Consider the following 21,423-nt stretch of genomic DNA (forward strand, 5'->3'; position numbering starts at 1 on the left):
AGGTTCAGTAAACTGTTCCTGCTCATAATCTCCAATGGAGGTTTTGAAAAACCTCCATTTATCTGAAGATAAATCACATCGATAGGGTTGACTTTAAGGGAGAAACAGACTATTCAACTCGTCTGGGGAATCAACTCTGGTGATTCCCCAAAGATGTGACTTTGGTCAACGTCTCACCTTCTACTTGACTTCCTTCCAAAATATCCCCATAACATGACGGTTGCTTGAATCCTCCTAGGGCTGGTGAACTCCCTTGCACAGAAGGTGGTCCATCTACATGCTGAACAGCTCTGACTCACAGGAAATTCTTCTTCCTCATAAACTGAAACTGCTTCCTAGAAACTTCTATCACCTGCTCTGGGTTCTGTCCCTTGAGTCACACAGAACAAGTCGGCTGCTTTTTCTACTAGACAACCTTTTGGAGAGATGAACGCTATTCATATGGAGGGCCTTGCTCCCACCATCCTCTCTAGTTCAGGCTTAAATGTTCGATTCTCTCCACCACTTTTCCCCAGGCTTGTGTTGAGACAAATTAACAAGCTAGGGTAGCAGAAGCCCAATGATACAGGGCCTAAGGTTAATCAAACAGAACTGGAGCAGACGAAGCCAGACAGAAAACATTTAACTCTGCCTTCACCCCGATTCTCCACTAGGAGATGACATTTTTTTTCAACAAAGCCAAATGGCTTTGAGCTGAAATAATGACTTTACTGCTGTTCTCTTTGTGTCCAGATAAAGAATCAAAAAAAAAAATCACATTATAAGGTTTGGTGGTATCTTTCTTTGGGGCCAGGTTAGCCATCCTTGCTTGCGTGAGGATTTAGAGAAAGGTAAAGAATATAAACTACCTCTTCTCATTAGTTAAAGTTTGGTGATGAGAACTATTTGATGGTAGGGTACATGATGGAATAGCAAAGCCAAACACATGGCCCTAGACAAAAGAAAATATCTGATACTCTGGTTTACTCCAGTCCCTTTGGTGATGCCAGTGTCATGTGATGGGCAGGCATGGACTTGGGAAGAGACTAGAGATCATGACTTATATTGGGCATATAAGTGAAAGCATCTCTCATTGCCTTGTGAAAGCATCTCTCAGATAGGCTTGATCCACGCTCCTTGGATCCCTACCATGAAGGAGGCTAAGGGGTCAATGATATCCTCCAAGTTTCTACAAGCCCAAAGCTCTCTGCCTCCTGTGTGTTACCCAGCATCCCACGTGGCCACATCTGTGTTCAGAAGTGTTGGCCCAGCATAGTATTCAGTCCCCCAACTGCCCTGGTCCCCTCATCAGGATATACTTTGATTCGATTATATCTTTTCTAAAATGTGAGGTTCAGAACTGAGCATAGGTCTCCAAACGATAGTCTGCCCAGGAAAAGGACAATCTTCCCTAATTTTAGAAACCATAATTTGATTAAAGCAGAAGAGGCTTACATTAGGCTCTTAATCTTGCTGCCTTCAAGCTCCTTGACTACCGATGCTTGTGCCCACATCTTAAACTCCCTTTACCACGGCATCCCCAGGTAGGTCCCCCTTTCCTATAACATAGAGGTCAATTGCTTTGATTTTTGATTCAGGTCAACTGGAGGCTAAATGCCAGCTCTGCCTCCTACATGCTGGATGAACATGAGAAAGTCACTTACCCTGAGAGAGAAGACATTGTGGTTGGACTCATAAGCCAGACAACCTAGGCTGTAATCCTGTCTCCACCACCACCTACTTCCAGCAAGTTACTTTTCTCTCCTTAATATCTTCAGCTATAAAATGGAGATGACGACACTATCTACTCACAGGGTTGTTGTAAGGATTAAATGGATTGGTACTTCTAAAGGGCGCACAACAATGACTGGAACATACTATGTGCTTGACGCAGTACCTGTTGTTATTACTCTCTCATAGGACCCTTGTGAGGACAAAACTGAATAATGTATGCAAAGTGACTAATATGTACCTAGTATGTATTCAAAAAATGGCAATTATTACTACTAGATTTTCTTATTGTGGTAATACATACATAACATAAAATTTACCATTATAACCATTTTTAGTGGCATAAAGTACACTCATATTGTTGACCAGCCATCACAGCCATCCATCAACAGCACTGTTTCCCTCTCCCCAGACTTTTAACTCTGTCCTCATTAAACACTAACTCTTTATCACCCCTCCCCCCAGGCCCAGTCAACCACCATTCTACTTTCTGTCTCTGTGAATTTGACTCCTCTAGATACCTCATTAAGTGGAATCCTACTGAATTTGTCTACGTGTGACTGGCTTTTTTTACTTTGCATAACGTCTTCCATGTTGTAGCATAGGTCAGAACTTCCTTTTTACTGCTTACTAATATTCCATTACACACACACACACACACACACACACACACACACACACACCATATTTTGTCTATCCATTCATCCATAGATGGACAGTTGGGTTGCTTCTACCTTTTGGCCATTGTGAATAATGCTTCTATGAACATGGGTGTACAAATGTCTGTGCTATTATTATTCAGGAATAACTTTTCTTCAAGAAAATCCATTCTTTACTGTTAAATTATCATCCTACTACCCACTGCTATCCTAATATGAGTCAAAACAAAGGCGAGAAAGTTATAATGCAAAATGACAAGGTTAGGTAACTTGGCTGGTTGAGTATTGTTTATACAGCGCTTGACAAATTACCCGTGAAGTTCAAAGGAGGTGGCATAGGCGGAGGTGTGTTAGAAGCTATATAAAGCATTGAATGAATAAAAGGAAAACATGTCCACTTGACTCTTGCTCTCTGGACAAAACAGATCAAAGAACAGAACGCTTTTCTGTTTTTCCGTTACCATCAATGAACAAGGCCAACAATGCAAGGCAAGTCCTGGGGATAAAGCTGGGAGCTAACTGCTGCCCGGAGGTTGGTGAAAATACAAACCCCTACTTCAGTGGGTTTAACAAACAGATCAGTCCTTACATTTCCCGATCATGCAGTGATAGAGATTTTTCAAGATTGAAAACTCCATTTATTCTTTTTGACGACAGCAATTGCGAGGTGCCACGGGTTCAACTCAAGAGAGTCTGGACGCTTTGACCAAGTCAACTGACCCCCGTGCGTCTCCCTCTAGGATGCATGTCATTAAAGCTGCCGGCACACAAAGAAATTTCACTTAAACTGTCACATTAGCCACCGCTCTTCAAAGCACATCAATCTCCCTATTGCATTACCAGGACTGTGTGACACTTTTATCCCAATTACACTGCAAGAAACACAGTCACACTGTGTTGGTGCAGTCACACTGTGGCCAAGTCAGGAAAGAGCCTCCCTCTGACGGACAATCGCAGTTGATCAAGTTTGTCAGCTGCTTTATCTGTTTTTATGCTCGTTTGATATCCCTGCCCAGAGAGTAGAGGCTTTCAAGGGCACATCTGTCAGTGGGTTCAACTTCACCATGCCATGTTATTCTTTTACTTACCCCTGTCTTCTCATCAAAGATTTTGATTCCTCCAAAGGAGATGGTTAAAAAGATTTTCTGTTTGTGTTCTCCTTTGGAACGAGCGCCAGCAACAACGCCCTGTTGAAAGGAAGGATGTGCTTTTTACTTTAGTGTTTTCATTTGAAAATTCCCTCCGGTCCCAAAGCAAAGGCATGTCAGATATCATGAACCGAAGCCACCAATCATGCACACTCCATTCCCTCCCCGCTTCCATGCTGCCTTCCCCGACGGGCTTGCATGTTCTTGATGTTTTAGGGTAATACTTGTCCTCACTGCTCGAAAACTGTAGAAACAGATATTTGAACATGTATTCATTGGACAAACCAAGATTTATAGAGTGTCTACTTTGTGCCTAGATGCTCAGTTCAGAATTCGAGACCCCAGGATAAGTAGAATATGGTCCTCTTGTTAAAATCTTTGCTGGGTTTTGTATTAGATATGGTTTTAACCTTTTAAATAAAGATGAGTCGTGGAATACATTCCTAAATGTGATTTTAATTTTATACTTCTGGGAAAAGTTTTCATATGAATTAATTTTAGAGATCACAAAGAAAAGAAAATATATTGCCAGACTGCATGTCTCAATTTTGTTTGGAAAAATGTTATGGTCATATGTCTAAGGCTTGCAGTTTTTACCCACACGTTTTGTATGTTCTTCTACCATTTTTCCAATCATTCCTGTGCTTTCAAGGAAAGTGCCTACCAAGTGCATTCCACTTCTCAAAAATCTGTTTCCCCAAATTTTTTGTAAACTGAAGATATGTGTATGAGTCAATTAGAAGGTAGGTGTCACAAAAGGTAGGTACGTTACTCTGCTCACTGCTCTCTTCCTCGTACCCAGGACAGTCCCTGGACTGTCCCTGAAGGTCAGGATTCACTCAGGAAATTATTGTTACATGAATGTGCTATCAAGAGTCCTCGCCAAAGTTGATATTATGCAAGTTAAGAGTAAAGACACTTGCTTTTTTTTTTTTTTTGCGGTACGTGGGCCTCTCACCGCTGTGGCCTCTCCCGTTGCGGAGCACAGGCTCCGGATGCGCAGGCTCAGCGGCCATGGCTCACGGGCCCAGCCGCTCCGCGGCATGTGGGATCTTCCCGGACCAGGGCACGAACCCGTGTCCCGGGCATCGGCAGGCGGACTCTCAACCACTGCGCCACTAGGGAAGCCCCAAGAAGAGTAGCTTTAATGTCCCCATCTCCAAGATGGTCCTAACAACCCCTAGCTCTTAGAATTACCACAACATCAAATTGTGCTAATTCCCAGCACACAGTGATGCTGACCAGGTGGCTATCAAAGAACTCCCTGGCAGAAGGTGGCTGCAGATAAAGAGGGATGGGAGGAGCCAGCGTGCATGTTTCAGGAGCACTTCTGCTTGGGGCTGCTGATGTACAGCTTCCCAGGACAAATGCAAGAGAGAAGGATGATCCACATGGTGTGATCCTTGGGGAAATAAAACTCCAGTTTCCTCAGGCATGTTGAGAGACAGGACCCTGAGTTAAGCCCTGAAAACCTGCGTGAAGTCGAAGCAAGCCTGCCACCAGACAGCACACTGCAGGGGCTCACCTCCCCACAGAGGATTCAGTGCTGTTATGTAGCACTGACAAAGGGCCAAGGGACAGGGCTGGCTGGGGAATCGGAAGATATGGAGGTAGGTGTCTTTTGGGGTTTCTGTGCCTAATATTAGCCACCTGACCTACAAAGTCACTGCTGGCCCCCTGGAAATGAAGGAGTCAGATGTTTTCTTGGGTACCTACCAAATGGTAGGAGTTCTCTTACACGTCATATAATTCAGCCCATCCCACATTCCTGGGAAGGAAAAATTATCTCCCTTATTTTACAAATGACCAAACGTAAGATCGGGGGGCCAAGTGAACACCCCAAACCTCAAGGAACTAAGAAGACATATAGAGGGAATTCAAACAGTGACCTTTCGGATCCCAGTGTTAGGGCTGCTTCTATTATAACCCTCTGGAAGGGCTCTTTGGGGAGGCATGGATGAAAAAAAGGTGGGACCACCAGCTTCCAAACTCAGTAGTGAAGGAGAACTCTAAAATGAGAATACTTCTTATTTCCTAAGAGCGAAGCGTGCACATACCGCACCTAGCATGGGGTGCAGCGTGCAAGGAGAGCTCAGCAAATGACTGTGACCATCACCTCTAATACTAATACTGATTCTACGAAGCAATGCCATGTGCTGGGCACTGTATGGAGTGACTGATGCAGGTGTCCCTAAGGGAGTCACACAGAGGCAGCATCTTGCTGGAGGATTTTATACACAGGGAAGGGGTCAGGCACGCCAGCCAGGGTTGATAGCCTGCCCTGTCCAGCTCAGGGGTTGCCGTGAGAATCCAATAAGACGATGCACAGGAAAGGACTCTGAGGAACCTCACCCAGCAGGGTGTATGCACACAGTGGGATGACTGTGATCTCCAGGGAACACGTCAAGCAGGTGTGCAACCCGAATAGCTGAAAACCTAGAATGCTATTCCAGGAAGCTCCATGAACTAAACCTGGTCTCCAATCTCAGCCCTACTGGTTATCAGTTGTAGATCTTTGGGGGAAAACTCATCCTAGGTTTCACTTTTCCGAGGTAAGAAGGAGAATACAGATATCCTCCTCTGCCCTGCTGTGTGCCCAGAGACTGGCCCCTGTGGTCTGCATTGCCAGGTCCTCTGAGCTTCCTGCCCTCTGGATGCCACCCAGGAAGGCACAGACGGGAGACCAGAGGGTGGAAGGAGAGAGGTCAGGGTATTTCATCCAGCCTCCTTCCCATCCTTGTTCTACAATCTCACTTGGCAAGGGAAGGGACTTTGTCCGCAATCTCGCCCTCCCTGGGTTCCAGTAAATAGATCTCATTCTAGGATGGTGACAGCTTCCCACTGTTTTTAGTTTCCAGTGCCTCACCAGCTCTTGTTTGCTACCTTAACCTTGCCTAACCTTTGTATGTCGCTCCTGCCTTAAAGTATCCTCATCTGACCTAGTCGGGCTGGGTGTTTCTTACAGGACCCTGACTAACAGATTTACTTAGGGCTCTGTAATCAGCCCATCTCTCCCATAGCTTCAACCACCACCATTTTGCCCGATACCTCTGAAAGTTGACTGCTTTGGAAGTCAATGATGTGGGGCTATGTAGCTTACTGGTAGGAGCTTAAACTCTAGTTGGGGAACCAGGATAGATTCAACGCAGATACAAAACAGAATAGAACAAAGCACTCAACTATATCTTATCAAACTCTGGACATCTGCAGATACAGGCTTGAATTCTGGGCTTATCCCAGATGAAATGAAGGTTCTGGGGCAAATCCTATAACTTCCGTGAGCCTCAGATTTTTTATTGACAAAACAGGGAAGCTAATAGCTACCTCATAAGAGCGAAAGAGATAATATATGTAAAAGTGCGTTGTTGACTAAATTAAAATACAATGACAATGAGGCTTCGCTGGTGGACAGGCAATGGCTCACTCATACTCACATTATGAATCCCCTCTTAAATCTCTATAATCCAAGAGAAAACTCTCTAAAACAGGAAGAGGCACCAGCTTCAGAAAGCCTAGCAAAGAAAAACAGATTAAAAAAATTTTTTTCTCCTATGGCCTGACATGAACAAGTGGGCCTTTTGCAAGGCTAACAGGCGTTTTGTACTTCTTTGTCTTTCCTTCCTGGGCAAGTGGCCAAATGGAGAATCGATCGTTTATGTTTCTGTGTTTCTTAAAGAAACACTACGGGGAGCAGAAATGTCAACATTCTGCTCTGCAACTTGCAAATAACGAAAGACAATTGTCTGGGAACCAAGAACCGTCAACAAGTTCAAAGCATTTGACAGGAGCGTGTTATGGTTGGACCAACTCTCCAGGGCTTTGGGGACCTCACAGTTATAAGGGGTGACAGATGGGGTACTTCACTGCAGGTAACACCCCCACCACCACCACACACACACGCCAAGGTCGGCAATCCTGGCCAGGCCTGGTACAGCTAGCCTGGCCCAGTGTTAATCCTGAGGGAGAACTTCAGGGCACACAGGCCAACTCCTGTCTCACATACGCTGAGACCTCCACGCTTCTATGAAAGCAGCTGTCAGTGAGGTGCTCTGTGACCCATGCCTGGTGAACGCTATCTACCAGGATGCTGGGGGAAGACGCACCAGCCTCTTTCTTGTTCTCAGCAGACTTGTGGCTCTGGGTGAGAACCAGGCCACCGGAGAGTTTCTTGATGTCTTTCAATTAATATTTGTCGAAAGCAAATCTCCATTTGCCTGGCCTCATACTCAGTAAGGAGCAACTTCAGCAAGAATCAAGATGCAGGCCTTTATCCCCATTCTTGACTAGGGTCTCCTTGGCTCAGTCTTTCTGGGTTCTCTCTCTGCAATCTACTCGCTGGTAGAGAGGTTGTGTTCTGGTCTGATCTCATGCATGAATCACAGTCCCGCTCTGGGGCAGAGCAGGGGTCACGGTGGGTGAACATGGAACGCTGAAGTTATCCAACTACCCCACAAACCAAGTGGAATGGCCTGTCTCTTTCAAGGATGCCCTGTGGCTGTGTATCTACGTCACATCCTCCAGACCAGCATTTATCAGTCATGAAGCTGGAATTTAGAATTCTTCCTGTTGGACTCCTTTGTGTATTTATCACTCAGACTTGAACTTGGCAGAAGAAGGGGGCTCACTCCTGGACTGTCCTAAAATCTTATAACATTGCTTAATTATTATTATAATATTTATTTATTTGGTTGCATCGGGTCTTAGTTGCGGCATGCAAACTCTTAGTTGCGGCATGCACGTGGGATCTAGTTCCCTGACCGGGGATCAAACCCGGGCCCCCTGCATTGGGAGCGTGGAGTCTTATCCACTGCACCACCAGGGAAGTCCCGCTTAATTATTTTTTATAAAAGGATACATTAACCTCTTCCAAGGAGACAATCTGTGAACTCATGATTTTAATGTCTTCTATACCTTTTTCTAGTATGCCTTGTAGTAGATTCATAACTATTAAAATAAAGTTTGCTGTGTAACAGCTAAAAAAAAAAAAGAAAGTAATGATACACAGTTTAGAAAATTAAGAGTTTTTAAAAAGAATGATTCCTACAGCCATACTACAGGGAGTCTTAGCATCTAATATACATGTTAAACTGTTGAGAAAATGTGTACAGTATAAAAAAAAATTAATACCTGTGCTTTATTAAGCATCTATCAAAGAAAAGACAATGTAGAGGGTGTTTTATAGATATTGTCTCATTTAATATTAGTAGGCATTTGGCCAGCCTTCTTTTCTTTTTTCTTTCCTTTTCTTTTCTTCCCTTTTTCTTACATTAAAAAAAATTACATTGACCAAGTTGTATCCTCAGGGACTATTAGAAGATAAGAAAAAATGCTCATGATATATTATTAGGGAGAAAGAAAACAAGATATGAAACTATAAATAGTAATTCCAATTACACTACACATATGTGTATGATTCATATACACAAATGTATATAAAAATACAAAGAGAGAGTGTTAGTTACACACAAAAATGCTGATACTGATTTTTCTTTTTGTGGTGGGATTGTGGATAAGTTTAATTTTCCCTCATACTTTTCTGTACTTTCAAAATTTTTACAATGAGCATTTTTTGAATTCTATAATCAGGAAAATAATTAAATTATAGGTCTTAAATGCATAAGATAGCTTGTAAACTTCTTGCTAAATCATCTGTTTCTCTAATATTTTATATTACTTTTTAAAAAAAGAGACACAGACTGCATGGAGACCAGAATCTGGGAACAAACAATGTTCAATTTTGTATGTTTTTAAAGGCTATTTAATAACATAATTGTCTTATTTTGCATATTAAAATTCTTCTCAATTTCTTTCTTAGTTTTCTCAATGAAAAGCCTTCTTTAAAGCATTTAAAATCATCAATCTCTTCGTGATACCGCCAAATGTCAATATCTAGGTACATATCACTTTTTATAACATTTTCCCTTTAAAGTATTTGGGGGACATTGATAGAAATTTCAAGAATGAATAAAATCGGCTTTTTTATTAATATATCATCTTTTACCATATTCATCATATGGTGAAATATATAAAATTTATTCAAAAATCAAGTAGAAAATTTATAAAATCTGAGTGACAGCACAATTCGATGATTCTGTACTTTTATTTTTGCAGGCATCGCACAGTGAAGATACAATTGAATAACATGTGATATGCTCAAAAACTGTACAACAGGGGCTAGCAAAATACCTCCACACAGGAGATGCTCAACAAACATTTGCTAAATGATTGACATGTCCTCCCAATAAATAAATGCAGTGAGTCATCAGTGTACCAAGTAATATACCAGTATATGAATAAAAAAATATGTTTACCAGAATGACTGTAATCATTTCTTCCTCTCGGTCATATCAAACCCACACTATTTAAATTAAAATGCTTGTGCAGTACCTTGAGTTTCATCATGGAGTCTTGGCATAACTTGTCTCCCCGAGCTGCGGAAACCTCATCAATCCCGATCAGTTTGGCCTTGTACCGGACCCCTTCACCTTTAAACCTCTTTATCAAAGTGGCTTCACTGCGATCCTGACCTAGAAAGAGAGAAATGCGGGATTCAGATAAGTAGGTGTTCAGGGCCCATTGGATTTAACTATCCGCAGCTCCGAGACTGGTTCTCTGGTTCACCTGCATGCTATGAAAGTCAAATCATTAGACCACGGACAAAAGAATGGTAAGACTCCTGTATGCAGATTCTGGCTCTATCCTTTTAAATCCTCAGGCAAATTACACAGTTCTCTCTGAGACTCCATTTTCTCAGGGAGAAAAAAAAAAAAAAAGAGTTAAAAATAACCAATCCCAAAGGGGCATTAAGATAAATAAACATGATGACACGTATAAAGTAGCCAATACGGATTTTGATACACACTAGGTCATCAACAAACGATCATCACCCACTAGGAGTTTATGTCTGACATTCTTGTTAGAATAGTATTAGCCCTGAGCCTCTCCGGCATTTCCAGCATTTAATATGACTTTGGCCCGGGTCCAAGACCCTCCTTACACCCAATTCCATGGGCTGTTTTACAGTGAGACTCCAGAGTAATTGCTTTGTATCAAGCAGTGACTCGGGGGCAATTATCAAAAAATGATTTTACAATGTCTCTTCTGTTAACTCATGCGTGTACAGAAAGAGGCTTCCATACTTCTTCGTACGGTGCACCCACACCTCGTAACAGCTTTCTCAATCATTATTAGCATAATATTTTGCCGAGACACATCAACCAGAAGTTCAAACACATCCACATAAAATGAAGACAATAAAGTTACTGTGAACTGAGCACATCTTTCTTGTGAGATGTTTCATAAACTTTACCCCCTCTTCACAACGACTCAACCACATCCATTTCCCAGATGACAAAGATGAAGGTCACAGAGTTCAAATAGCTTGTCCACGTTCATATAGTTAGAAAAAAAAAAAAGAAAGAATACATAGGAATTCAAATCTCTAACTTCGGCAAACTCCCATCAAAGGAGTCACAGGTTGGGGCATTGCTTATGTGGTTCTTAAAACCTGGAATGCCCTAAGGCTTCTGATATTCACCTCCTGGAATAGCATTAACTTCAACTTCTGATACCTCCTCTATCATGCCTTCTTTCATCAGTCTGACACTTAGATATGAGGACATTGGAGATAATTCAGCCCATTTCTTCTCTCCACATGATGGACAAACTGAGGCCTTTCCATTATGTGGGGTTGAGAATTATTTGAGGACACACTTAAAATAGAAAAAAAAAACAACAGCAATAGCTAACCATCATATAATGCTTTCCTATTGACGAAACATGGCTTGCATTTCATTCATTTATTCATTCATCCCTTACTGAGCATCGCTTCCGTGCCAGATGCTATTACTCACTGGCAACAGATGAATGAGACAAAGTCTATGCCCCTAGAGGCTCAAGTTTTTGATGACTGCAAACAAAAATGAGTAGTGCACTCTGCTAGATGTGTAAGAAGGTATAAGCTTTGGAGCCAGACGTCCTCATTTCAAACCACGGCCCTCTCCCTTGTAAGCCAACTAAACTATCTGCTAAGCCTCTGCTTCCTTAACTGTTGAATGAAGATTAAATATCTACTTTAGGAGGTATTATGAATAGTAACTTAAATAAGATAGTATGTGCAAAGCATGGATTCACATGGTAAGTTTTCTATAAATGGTAGTTGCTGCCCCTGTTATCAGCTCAGTAAAAGAAGCACATAGAAGATACAAAGCTGAGGACAGGAAAACACAAAAGAAGGACGTCTGCATAGTCAGGCCTGGAACTGTCGTCCCCAAATACCATTTGGTATTTTTTCTACCGCATCCTTGCTGACTTTTAGCATATTAAACTTCTTGAATTACTTTCCATAAGGCAAATATAACACATGGATGATTCGTCTGAATGTGTAATCAATGTAAAAATTAAGTCTCCGGGATCAGTGAGGGCAGATGTCAGAGACTAAGGCTAACAGCAAAGAGAAGAACATTTGCCTGATATACCCTATACGTACAGACATCCAGCTGTGAGCACCACAGGTCACCTCTCCCTGCATTATTATGCAAGATTTGGTAGGAGTGGCCTATGGTTTGATCTATTTCTTGGGACGGTTATCTTACTCTACCTTATTCTATCGCAAATACCATCTCTGCCTCTTCAATTCCTGACACTATTTCAGTCGCTAATAGCATCCCTTTCACTATTTGGAACTTCCTCCAAAGTTTAAGTATAATAACAATACCAGGTAGGATTTATCATGTCCTGTACAAAGCTCATTATATGCACCAACTTGTTTAGCCCTGGAAATAATCCTAGAGGTAGGTACTATTACTTAGGTTTTATAGACAAGGATCTATATTGAAGGTTTGAGAGGCCAAGTAATTTGTCCAAACTCACTGAGTGGGACCTGAACCCAGATCTGCCTGATGCCTGATGCTTGTGTTCTGTGTCTTCAAGCCTGTTCTCTTAACCACGATGATTAACTGCTTCTCATCTATTCGACTTCCCTGTGAAGCCCCATCTAAACTTCTACCAAAACTCACCTGGCCCAAATCTGTTGATATTTAATACACTGGCAGCATTAAAACTCCATTGGAGAGATGGCTTGAAAATGGAAGAAACAGCTTCCAGCCTCCAGGTCATGTCCGAAAAATGTCCATAAGTCAGATACAAAGACAGCCTTAAGAAACATTTGTCAGGGCACAGAGCTCTGTTGAGGAGCATGCTTCATAAGAGGAAAGAGAGCTAGATCAGGTGAACGAGGGCAGAGATTAATAAGAAAATATTAGGTCATTTAGAGGAAAGTAGAGAGCCCAATTTAGATTAGGACCCAGGGCCAAGCTAATTTGTATGAAGGGCACTTATGCAGTAGATAATCCGGTTTCTCATTAAATGCTCCACCATTAAAAGGGTAATTTTTCATGAGCACATCTTGAGCAAGGTCTCAAATATATAAGTTAAGAAATAAATAACAGAGATCAGAGCCATAACACTGTTCCTTCAGAGGCACATACGACTTGAGAGTGTGAGGGAGAGTGTCAATCTTCATGCAGCCTAAGTTATCATGAATCCCCAGCCTATTTTGCTGAAAGCACCACTGACCCTCTGCTTCAGGATGGACAGAGAAAGGTCATGTATTTAAGGAAAATCATCTATTATCGAGCATTTACGATACCAGTCATTGTGCCAAGAGTTTTACATGCAATGTCTTATTTAATCCTCACATCTGCTCTTCGAGTTAGTCTCTGTCATGAGCCCTATTTTTATAGAAGATGACACCAATGCCCAAAGCCAAGGGCATCGCCTGAATTTTTTTAGATAACAGTTTTATTGAGATTTAATTCCCATACCATTCAATTCCCTCTTTTAAAGTGTACAATTCAGTGGTTTTAGTATATTCATAGAGTTATACAACCATCACTGCTAGCTAATTTCATAACATTTTCATCAACCCAGAAAGAAACCCTGTACACATTAGTAGTTATTCCCCATCTTCCCCGAGCCCACCAGCCCTAGGCAACCACTAATCTACTTTCTGTCTCTATAGACTTGCCTGTTCTGGAGGCAAACTACATTTCATATAAATGGGATCATACAATAGGTGGTCCTTTGTGACTGGCTTCCTTCACTTAGCATCACATTTTCAAGATCATTCCATTTAATAGCATGTATCAGTACTTTGTCTTTTTCTTTCTGAATAATATTCCATTGTATGGATATACCGTAACAGCTGATGGACATGTAACAGTTTCTATTTCTTTGCCATTAAGAATAGTGCTACAATGAACATTTCTGTACCAGTTTTTACATAGCCATATTTCTTCAATTCTCTTAGGATTACACCTAGAAGAGAAATTGCTGGGTCATATGGTATCTCTGTTTAACTTTTTGAAGAACTGTCAAGCTGTTTTTCCAAAGTGGCTCCAACAGTTTAGAATCCCACAAGCAAAGTATGAGGGTTCCAGTTTCTCCACCAGCTGTTCTTGCTACATCTCTTATTGTCTTTTTTTTTTTTTTAACTTTAGCCATCCTAGTAGGTGTTTAGTGAAATCTTCTCATTGTTGCAGTTTGCATTTTCCTCAGGACTAATGATACAGAGCATCTTTTCATGTGCTCATTGCCCACGTGCTTATCTTCTTTGGAGAAATGTCTATTCAAATATGACAGCCTGAATTTGAACCCAGGTCTCAAGCAAAATGTCATGCTTTTACCCATTAGGCTATGGGGTCTCCTGTGACCTGTCATAGCACTTACTACTTCTCGCTTTGTGTCACAGCTATTTGGATAGATGTCTGATGGAGCCTACAGTAAACTGGCAGATAGCTTTCTCTTAAGGCAAGTACATCACAAGCGCACATACCTCGCCTGATCTTCTCATCCCATGTCCCATTTAATCCTCCAGGGTTACTGAAAGGAGGCACTGCCATCATTGTATGGATAAAGACACTAAAGCCAGAGGGGTAACTAAAGTTATTTCAAGCTGAGCTGTGAACAGAGCTTCATCCTGTCGTACACTGAGGCCTGAGCTCCTCCACTGGGCGGCATGAGCTCTGGATTCAGAGGACCTGAGTTCAAGTGCCACCTCTCCCACCCCGCCCCTAATCGTGTTGCCTTAGGTAAGTTCCTTTACATGTCTTCCACGGCATCTTTCTCTGTTCAGTGCAGATAAGAACAGTTGCTCCCACATAGGGTCACTGTTTAGGTCAAAGAAATGACACACAGACAGCATGTAGGAGTGACAGGCAAACAGTAAGAGCTAGTCAGTGTTGGCCACTGTTATCTAGGTGCTCATACTTCCAGTTTGTCTGGGACAGTCCCTGTTTATACCTTTTGTCCTGACGCTATTATTACTAGCACCCCTCATTACTCTCAAACGTATCCCAGTCTGGATGGTGAATTGTGTGGTCACCCTAATTATATTATCACCATCTTTACAATGCACCGCCTCAGTGTTCTTTGTGCAAGGCACTGTGCTAGCTTTCTGTGGTACCTAGGTAAGTGAAAAGTGTCTCTTCTCCTGTCTGGAAGCCACAATTCAGAAGGAGACACACATAGCTTTACAAAATATGACCAGGACTGTGAATGTCATATAGAGCCGAGGGGAGGAGGAATTGTTTTCTGTCTGGTGAGGAGAGGATTAGCAACAGCTGCAGAGTTGAGATGCCGTTTGAGGGAGGCTGGTGAAAAAGCAGGGATTCAACAGGTAGAGAAGTAAGGAAGCTGCTTTCTAGAGGAACGAAGATTATGGTAATATTCAGAGACAGTGAGTAATTAGGTTAGACTGAGTGTTTCTCAACCCTAACTATGTTTTAGAACCATCTAGGCAGCTTTTATAAATATCACTCCACAGATTTTGATTACATTGATTTGGGGTAAGCCTGAGACAATCGATGTGCTTGCAAAGTACTGTGTTCAAACACATGGCTTGAGTGATGCTGACAAAGGCTGGAGGGGTCTAATCAATGAAGGGCTTTGGAAGCCAAGCTAAAGCTTTTGGGCTTTGTTCTTTAGGCCACAGGAGCTATTTATGTTATGGTCTGTTGTGAGGATTAGATTAAAACAACAGTGTAGCAACATTTGGGGAAGTATAAAGCTCTCTAGTGAGGGCTCACTATAAGTTCTAAGGTGCTAAAGATACAGCAGTGACCAAAATAGATAAATATCCCTCTAGTCGTGGAGCTTACATTCTAGTGGAAATGTCAATAGATTATTGCAGTCATTTTCTAATTCTAGTTTAATGAAGAATCACCTGTTTAAAACACACACACACACACACACACCCCACACACACAGACACAAAAAACCACATTCCTAAATCCCACCCATTGAGATTCTGAGCCTAGTGGGAGGGACACAGTAGACTGAGTTGATTCAGACTTTCGTAATTCTGGAAGCTCACCAGGAACAGCAAGTGGTCGAACAGCAACCTTTTTATGTAGAAAACTTCTTTGGAGGTGCTATTTTTCAAACTGTGTCCTCAGAATGAGAATTTCAAAACAAAGTTTTGATTTGGGGTTTTCAAATTTATAATAATATTTTAAACATGTTACCAGTTCACAAAGGATAAAAATCAGTAATAATAAAAGACATTACGCAGCAAAGGTATTTTCATAGAGTTTTCTTTGTTTTCTTAAAAGCCCAAGACTTTCTTTTTAAATGTTTCCAAGGGATCTCCTTAAGTGGGAGAAACACTGTTCAGTTGCATTTGTGGCTGGCTGGGTATACATGCCTGGGAGACAGGGAGGGCCTGAGGGGCACCACCTCATTAGTGCTTTCCTACTCACATCAGAGGAAAGGAGCCTAAGCGGAATGGTTTGAAGATTTCTGCCCTGGTGCACTGGCTTTACTAGGTTCCATAAACAAGCAACAGTGATGAACAATCACTATAAGGGATGCTTCGTCAAGAATCTTAATCCAAAACTCTCCAAGTAATCTGAGAATTGAATTTTCAATATACCACTGATTGGAATTCCAAAGGAGGAAGATACAGGGTTTATGACTGGAAACCACATGCCATGGAAGAAAAGCAGTAACTGGCTGGGAAGTAAGGAGGCCTGGATTCAGGTGTGGTCTCTGTTCCTATACCTTCACCTATGGGATTATGTGTAAGTCATTTATCCTCTTGGAGGCTCAGCCTCCCCACGTACCAATGAGCATTCATAGAGAGAAGATGCTCTCCAGAGATCTCTGAGAGCTAACTGTCTATGATGACATTTAAAACTAATATTTAGAGACTCTAACCATGGCCAGAACTGTGTGCTGTGCTTTGTAGAGCTCAGCTTACTGTTAAGGCAATCGTATGTGGGTCCTATCCACATATTTTAGATCCAGAGCCAGAAATTCAGAGAGGTCATGTTGTTTAAATTGATTCACCTCGGTAAGTACTAGAGCCAGGATTTAATCCCAGGTCTGCCTGAGTCCACAGAAGAAGGTCTCCAGGGCATTTTTCTTTCTTTTTTTTTTTTTGTTTTTGTTTTAATCACATCTCTATCAGTAAAAGATTTTTGAGCATACAGCTCTAAAATAGGTATATTTCTGTATAACTAAAATGAACCTCCTTAAATATCCTGCAAGGCCCCCATAAATATGGTCCCTGTTGAACTCATCGACCTCATTTTGGACCACCCTCCCTTTTACTTTTCACATTCTCGCCACAGTGGCCTTCATCCAGATCCTCCAACAAGCCATGCTCTGAGCACACTGTGCTCTGCAGTTTTACACCTGTTGTTCTTTGGGCCTTGAAGCCACCACCCTTCCCTATCCTCCCCCCCCTCCCCCCTCCCCTTCGACACCTGAGGTCTCAGCACAACGCCATGTGTCCAGGTGTCTCTATCCCAGAGGTCTACCTGGGACGTCCCCTCTGAGATGTGTCCACAGTATTCTCCTGATAATCCCCCTGCCTCCTTGCAACAAATTAATCTCATTTGTAATAATCCGTTTAAATTCCTCCTTCCCATTCCTCTGTAAGCTCCAGAAAGGCCTGGACTGCGTTAGATTTGTTAGCCAAGGTATCCCCGGAGCCTGGCATTTGCCTAACAAATAGACACATTCTCACTCAATTCACTCACAGCATCTATCACAGCACCAGGGCACCTCACTGACTTTGTCTTCATGCCTGTCTCCTCTAAATGTTAGCTCCCTGAGGGTGGGGGCAGGGATTGACTCATCTGTGTTCTCTGAACCTAGCATGGTGCTTGGCAGAAAGTGGACCCACAGTTCCCAGCTGTACTGAATAATTCAACACATGAATGCATTTATTTATTTATTCAAAAGAGGCTAGTGGACTCCCAGAGTCTGGATCACACTGAGAAAGTGTACAGGGTCACTACAAACCCCTTCCGTACAGACTTTATCTCAAATCCACTCCATGAGTGTGATTCACTGAGTCTTCAAGGAATAGAAGTCCTAATGGGATAAAGTAAATATCACACCTGCAGTTAGTTCACTGTTGACTGCACTTCATCCCATTAGGGAAGAGCGGTTCTCAGCCTCATCACAACCTGCTCATCTCATAACCCGGGAAATAACTCTGAATTTAAATGGAGACAGTCCTCAGGGCACCGAGTAAACTCCCCATTTTGCAAAGGCTTCAAGGATGCTGTCAGGAAGAACACCATGTCCCTGTCTTGGAGCAGAAGGCACTGCCAGCGTGGAGGTCCCACACTGGGAGTGACCTTGCAGAAACTTCAACAAAAACAAGCCTCTCTGTCAGAAGTCAGGAGCCCAAAGAAGCAGGCAATTAGCATTTTTCATGACACTGAGGCAGAGAGCCCACAGAATCGACTGGAGTCGTAATCAGTAATCAGTCTCCCACTCCAGGCCGTTCACTAAAGATGGCTAATGGCCAAACAAAAGAGATTTCACACCCAAGACTGTTCTCTCTTTATCTCCCCCACTCATCCCAGATAATGAGCATGGCCACAGAAACCCACACAAGAGCCAAGATTGTTTTTTTCTAATGTGGACAGTCTGGCTGTGGATCCTTTTAATTCTTTTAACTTTTGACAGTTACAGTATTTTCCTGTCTAGTAGAGGTCAACATCAAGATATTTCTTATATCAAGCTGAGTATTCACTCCTCTTTTTTAGATACTTAAACGTCTAAGGAAGTGTCTTAGCTGAGGCTGTTGTAACAAAATACCACACACTGGGTGGCTTAAATGACAGGCACAGATTTTTCATAGTTCTGGAGCCTGTGAAGTCCAAGATCAAGGTGCTGGCAGATTTGGTTCTGGGTAAGGTCCCTCTTTCTGGCTTGCAGATGGCTGCCCTCTTGCTGTATCCTCACTTAGTGGAGAGAAAGAGCATGTGCGAGAGCTCTGATCCCTCTTCCTCTTCTTATAAGGGCACTAATCCCACCAAGGGGGCCCCACCCTCATGACCTCATCTAACCCTAATTACCTCCTGAAGGCCCCACTTCCAATACCATCACATTGGCAGGTAGAGCTTCAGTACATGAATTTTAGAGGGTGTGGGGGGAGGAGACACAAACATTCAGTCTGTAACAGGGAGGCTAGAATGAGGAAGAAGGAAGAAAAAGCTGGATGATATCTGAAAACAAGGATGTCTGTCCCATTTCCACATACTGTCTTATTGAAAAGTCAGAACAACCTTGAAGGCAAAGACTGCATCCCATTCAGAGGAAGAGAGGACAGAAGCACAGGGAAGTAGGCTCAGCGGTACAAGGCCATGCTGCCAGTGAGGGGCGCGGTTGCCTAACGCTGCGGTCAGAGGCGCGGCAGTAGCTCTGGGACCACCTGTGTGTGTGCGATTCTGGGAAAGGCGTTTAACTTTTGAGTGTTAGATTCTCCATCTGTACAAAACTATAGTTATTTGCACTCCTCTCTAGGACAGTTAGAAGAATTACATGAGACAATACACATTTGGCTCTTAGCACACTCCCTGGCACGTGGCAGTCTTTCAGTAAATATTTACTGCATTCCTCCTCCCCAAATAATATATTTCACATTAAGCACCAGTGGCCCAAAGCTAACCATAGCAAAGTCATACTGCATTAGAAGTGATGGTCCCAGCTGTTTGGTAACTTTTTTTTTTTTTTGGTTGCCTGGGAATAAGGGTGCAATTAGGAACAGGATGTTGCTTCCTGAAGGATAGAGGGAGATCACCTTATGAATTATTAACCCAGTACCCAAACTGAGACATCCTTCCTCCTTCTGCATATCTCTGAATTTACTAGGCCATCCATCTTGATGATAAGAAAATCTCAAAGAGGTTTCCCCCCACCCTCATCCCTGAGCCTAGCCAACATCATTCTATCCATTGCTGAGAGAGCTCTATTGTCTGTTAGGTTGTCCAATGTAAGAACAGATTGTGGGGGAAATTTCAGGGCCCAGGAGCAGAGATATCTTATTTTACTTAGAATTCTATCTTGCCGTTATCCAGGTGTTGATTTGCAATGGACAAGAAATTATGTATGCTGACTGTGTAGGGGAGAATGCTGATTTTTGTGTAATTAACTAGCTGGGTAGTGGGCAGAACAAGGGGAATGACACACTTAGGGGGCTGCTAAAAGGCACTTTTATGAACATGGTTGCTGTCATCATTGCTAAAAGGTAAACTAATTCAAAAGCTAAAATAATATTCAACCTATGACTCATACACACATTTTCTTTACAAGTTCTCCTCTCTGGTACTTCTGGAAAGAACACTGTATAAAGGATATCTGGCAGCCATGGGCACCTTTCTGAGAAAACCAAGTCGTAAGATTCCAGAGATTCTAATGTGAGGGCCTGGCAATCTGCATTTTCAAAGTTTGGCCAATGATTCTGAGGCAGAGTCAGATTACGAACCACAGAAGTACAAGGCAGGATCCTTTGGTGACCCCACCTGTGACCCAATTCTTATGCTCTGATGGTTGGGCCTTCTTTCAATTTCCTAGTAGACAAAGCTCTATTAGTATTTACTTGGTTCTCCTTTTCTGCGAGCTGTTATTTAATTTTAAAAATCTATTATAAAAATTGTATGACATCACTAATAAGCTCAATAACAGAAGAAAACAATCATTGGCCACGTCATGCCACTCCAACAGATCCTTAGCCCAACAATTGCCTAGCACTGTCCTTGCAAACACCACTTTAAAGTCTCTGTGAAGGGAAACTGAAGAGACTACCATGCTAAGTAAGTGTGGGGTGTGCATCGTGCTCCACGTGGTGACGCCTGCTGCAGGAGAGCATGTTGAGGCAGGAAGGACCTAGGCCCGGGAATCCCCCTAGCTGGACTGTAAGCTCCTGGAGGGCTGGCATTGTCTTCTGCTGTCCTCTCTGTGCATCTCAAACAACTAGGACAGTGCCTGGCATTGAGTGGGTGCTCGAGAAATAGTTGCTAAAGAAGGAAGTATACTGAGTAAGGGAAAGTGCTCTCACTTTCCTTACCCAGAGTTTCCAACACCCTCCCCCAAACATGTAGACATAGTTTTTTCTAACTTTGGAAAGTCAAGTTTAAGTTTTCATCACGGTGCCCAAAGTCTCAGGTGCTATTAAACAGGCTAGTGGCACTACGACCCCTAGCAACGTTACTCGAACACAAGTCAGGTATAATAGAAAAATAGCCAATCATACCTCCATGTAAGAGGAAGAAGCCGTGAGACAGAAAAAGGGAGAAACCTTCCAGTTTTAAGATTATAAAGACGTCTATAACCCTCCATCGCCGAGTCCTTCTGAAGTCTTCCATGAAGGCCTGGGAGCTTGGTATATCCTGCTAACTTGGGCCTGTCGAGGACTAACCAGCCTGGCTTCTAACCTGCAGCTTTCCTTGTTCACACTTGCTTACCAGGAGCCTGAGGATGGTACACACCATTCGCTTTCTCAGGTCTTTGTATGGCTGGGCTTGGGTCTTTTTCCTAGTGGCCAAGGGGCAGAGAAGGTAAAGCCAGTATGTGCTGCCACTAAGGGTGTAAGGGAATGCACCAGGTGT

The 21,423-nt window shown here is 42.6% G+C and overlaps 1 protein-coding gene across 4 annotated transcripts in view; it reads right to left on the reverse strand.

Moving 5' to 3' along the window:
* DAB1 (DAB adaptor protein 1) overlaps positions 1-21,423 on the reverse strand; it is a 417,088-nt gene that overhangs the window by 133,250 nt on the left and 262,415 nt on the right. For 3 of the 4 annotated variants that reach the window (XM_060005432.1, XM_060005441.1, XM_060005424.1), the window contains exons 3-4: positions 9,905-10,044; positions 3,458-3,556 (exon numbers count right to left, since the gene is read on the reverse strand). In XM_060005432.1, the coding sequence (XP_059861415.1) occupies positions 3,458-3,556; positions 9,905-10,044 (239 nt within the window). Of the gene's footprint in view, positions 1-3,457; positions 3,557-9,904; positions 10,498-21,423 lie in introns of those variants that run through there. The other variant, XM_060005451.1, reaches the window with a different exon arrangement.

The sequence above is a fragment of the Delphinus delphis genome, chromosome 1 (genome assembly GCF_949987515.2).
Source record: "Delphinus delphis chromosome 1, mDelDel1.2, whole genome shotgun sequence".
In the NCBI taxonomy this organism is placed as follows: domain Eukaryota; kingdom Metazoa; phylum Chordata; class Mammalia; order Artiodactyla; family Delphinidae; genus Delphinus; species Delphinus delphis.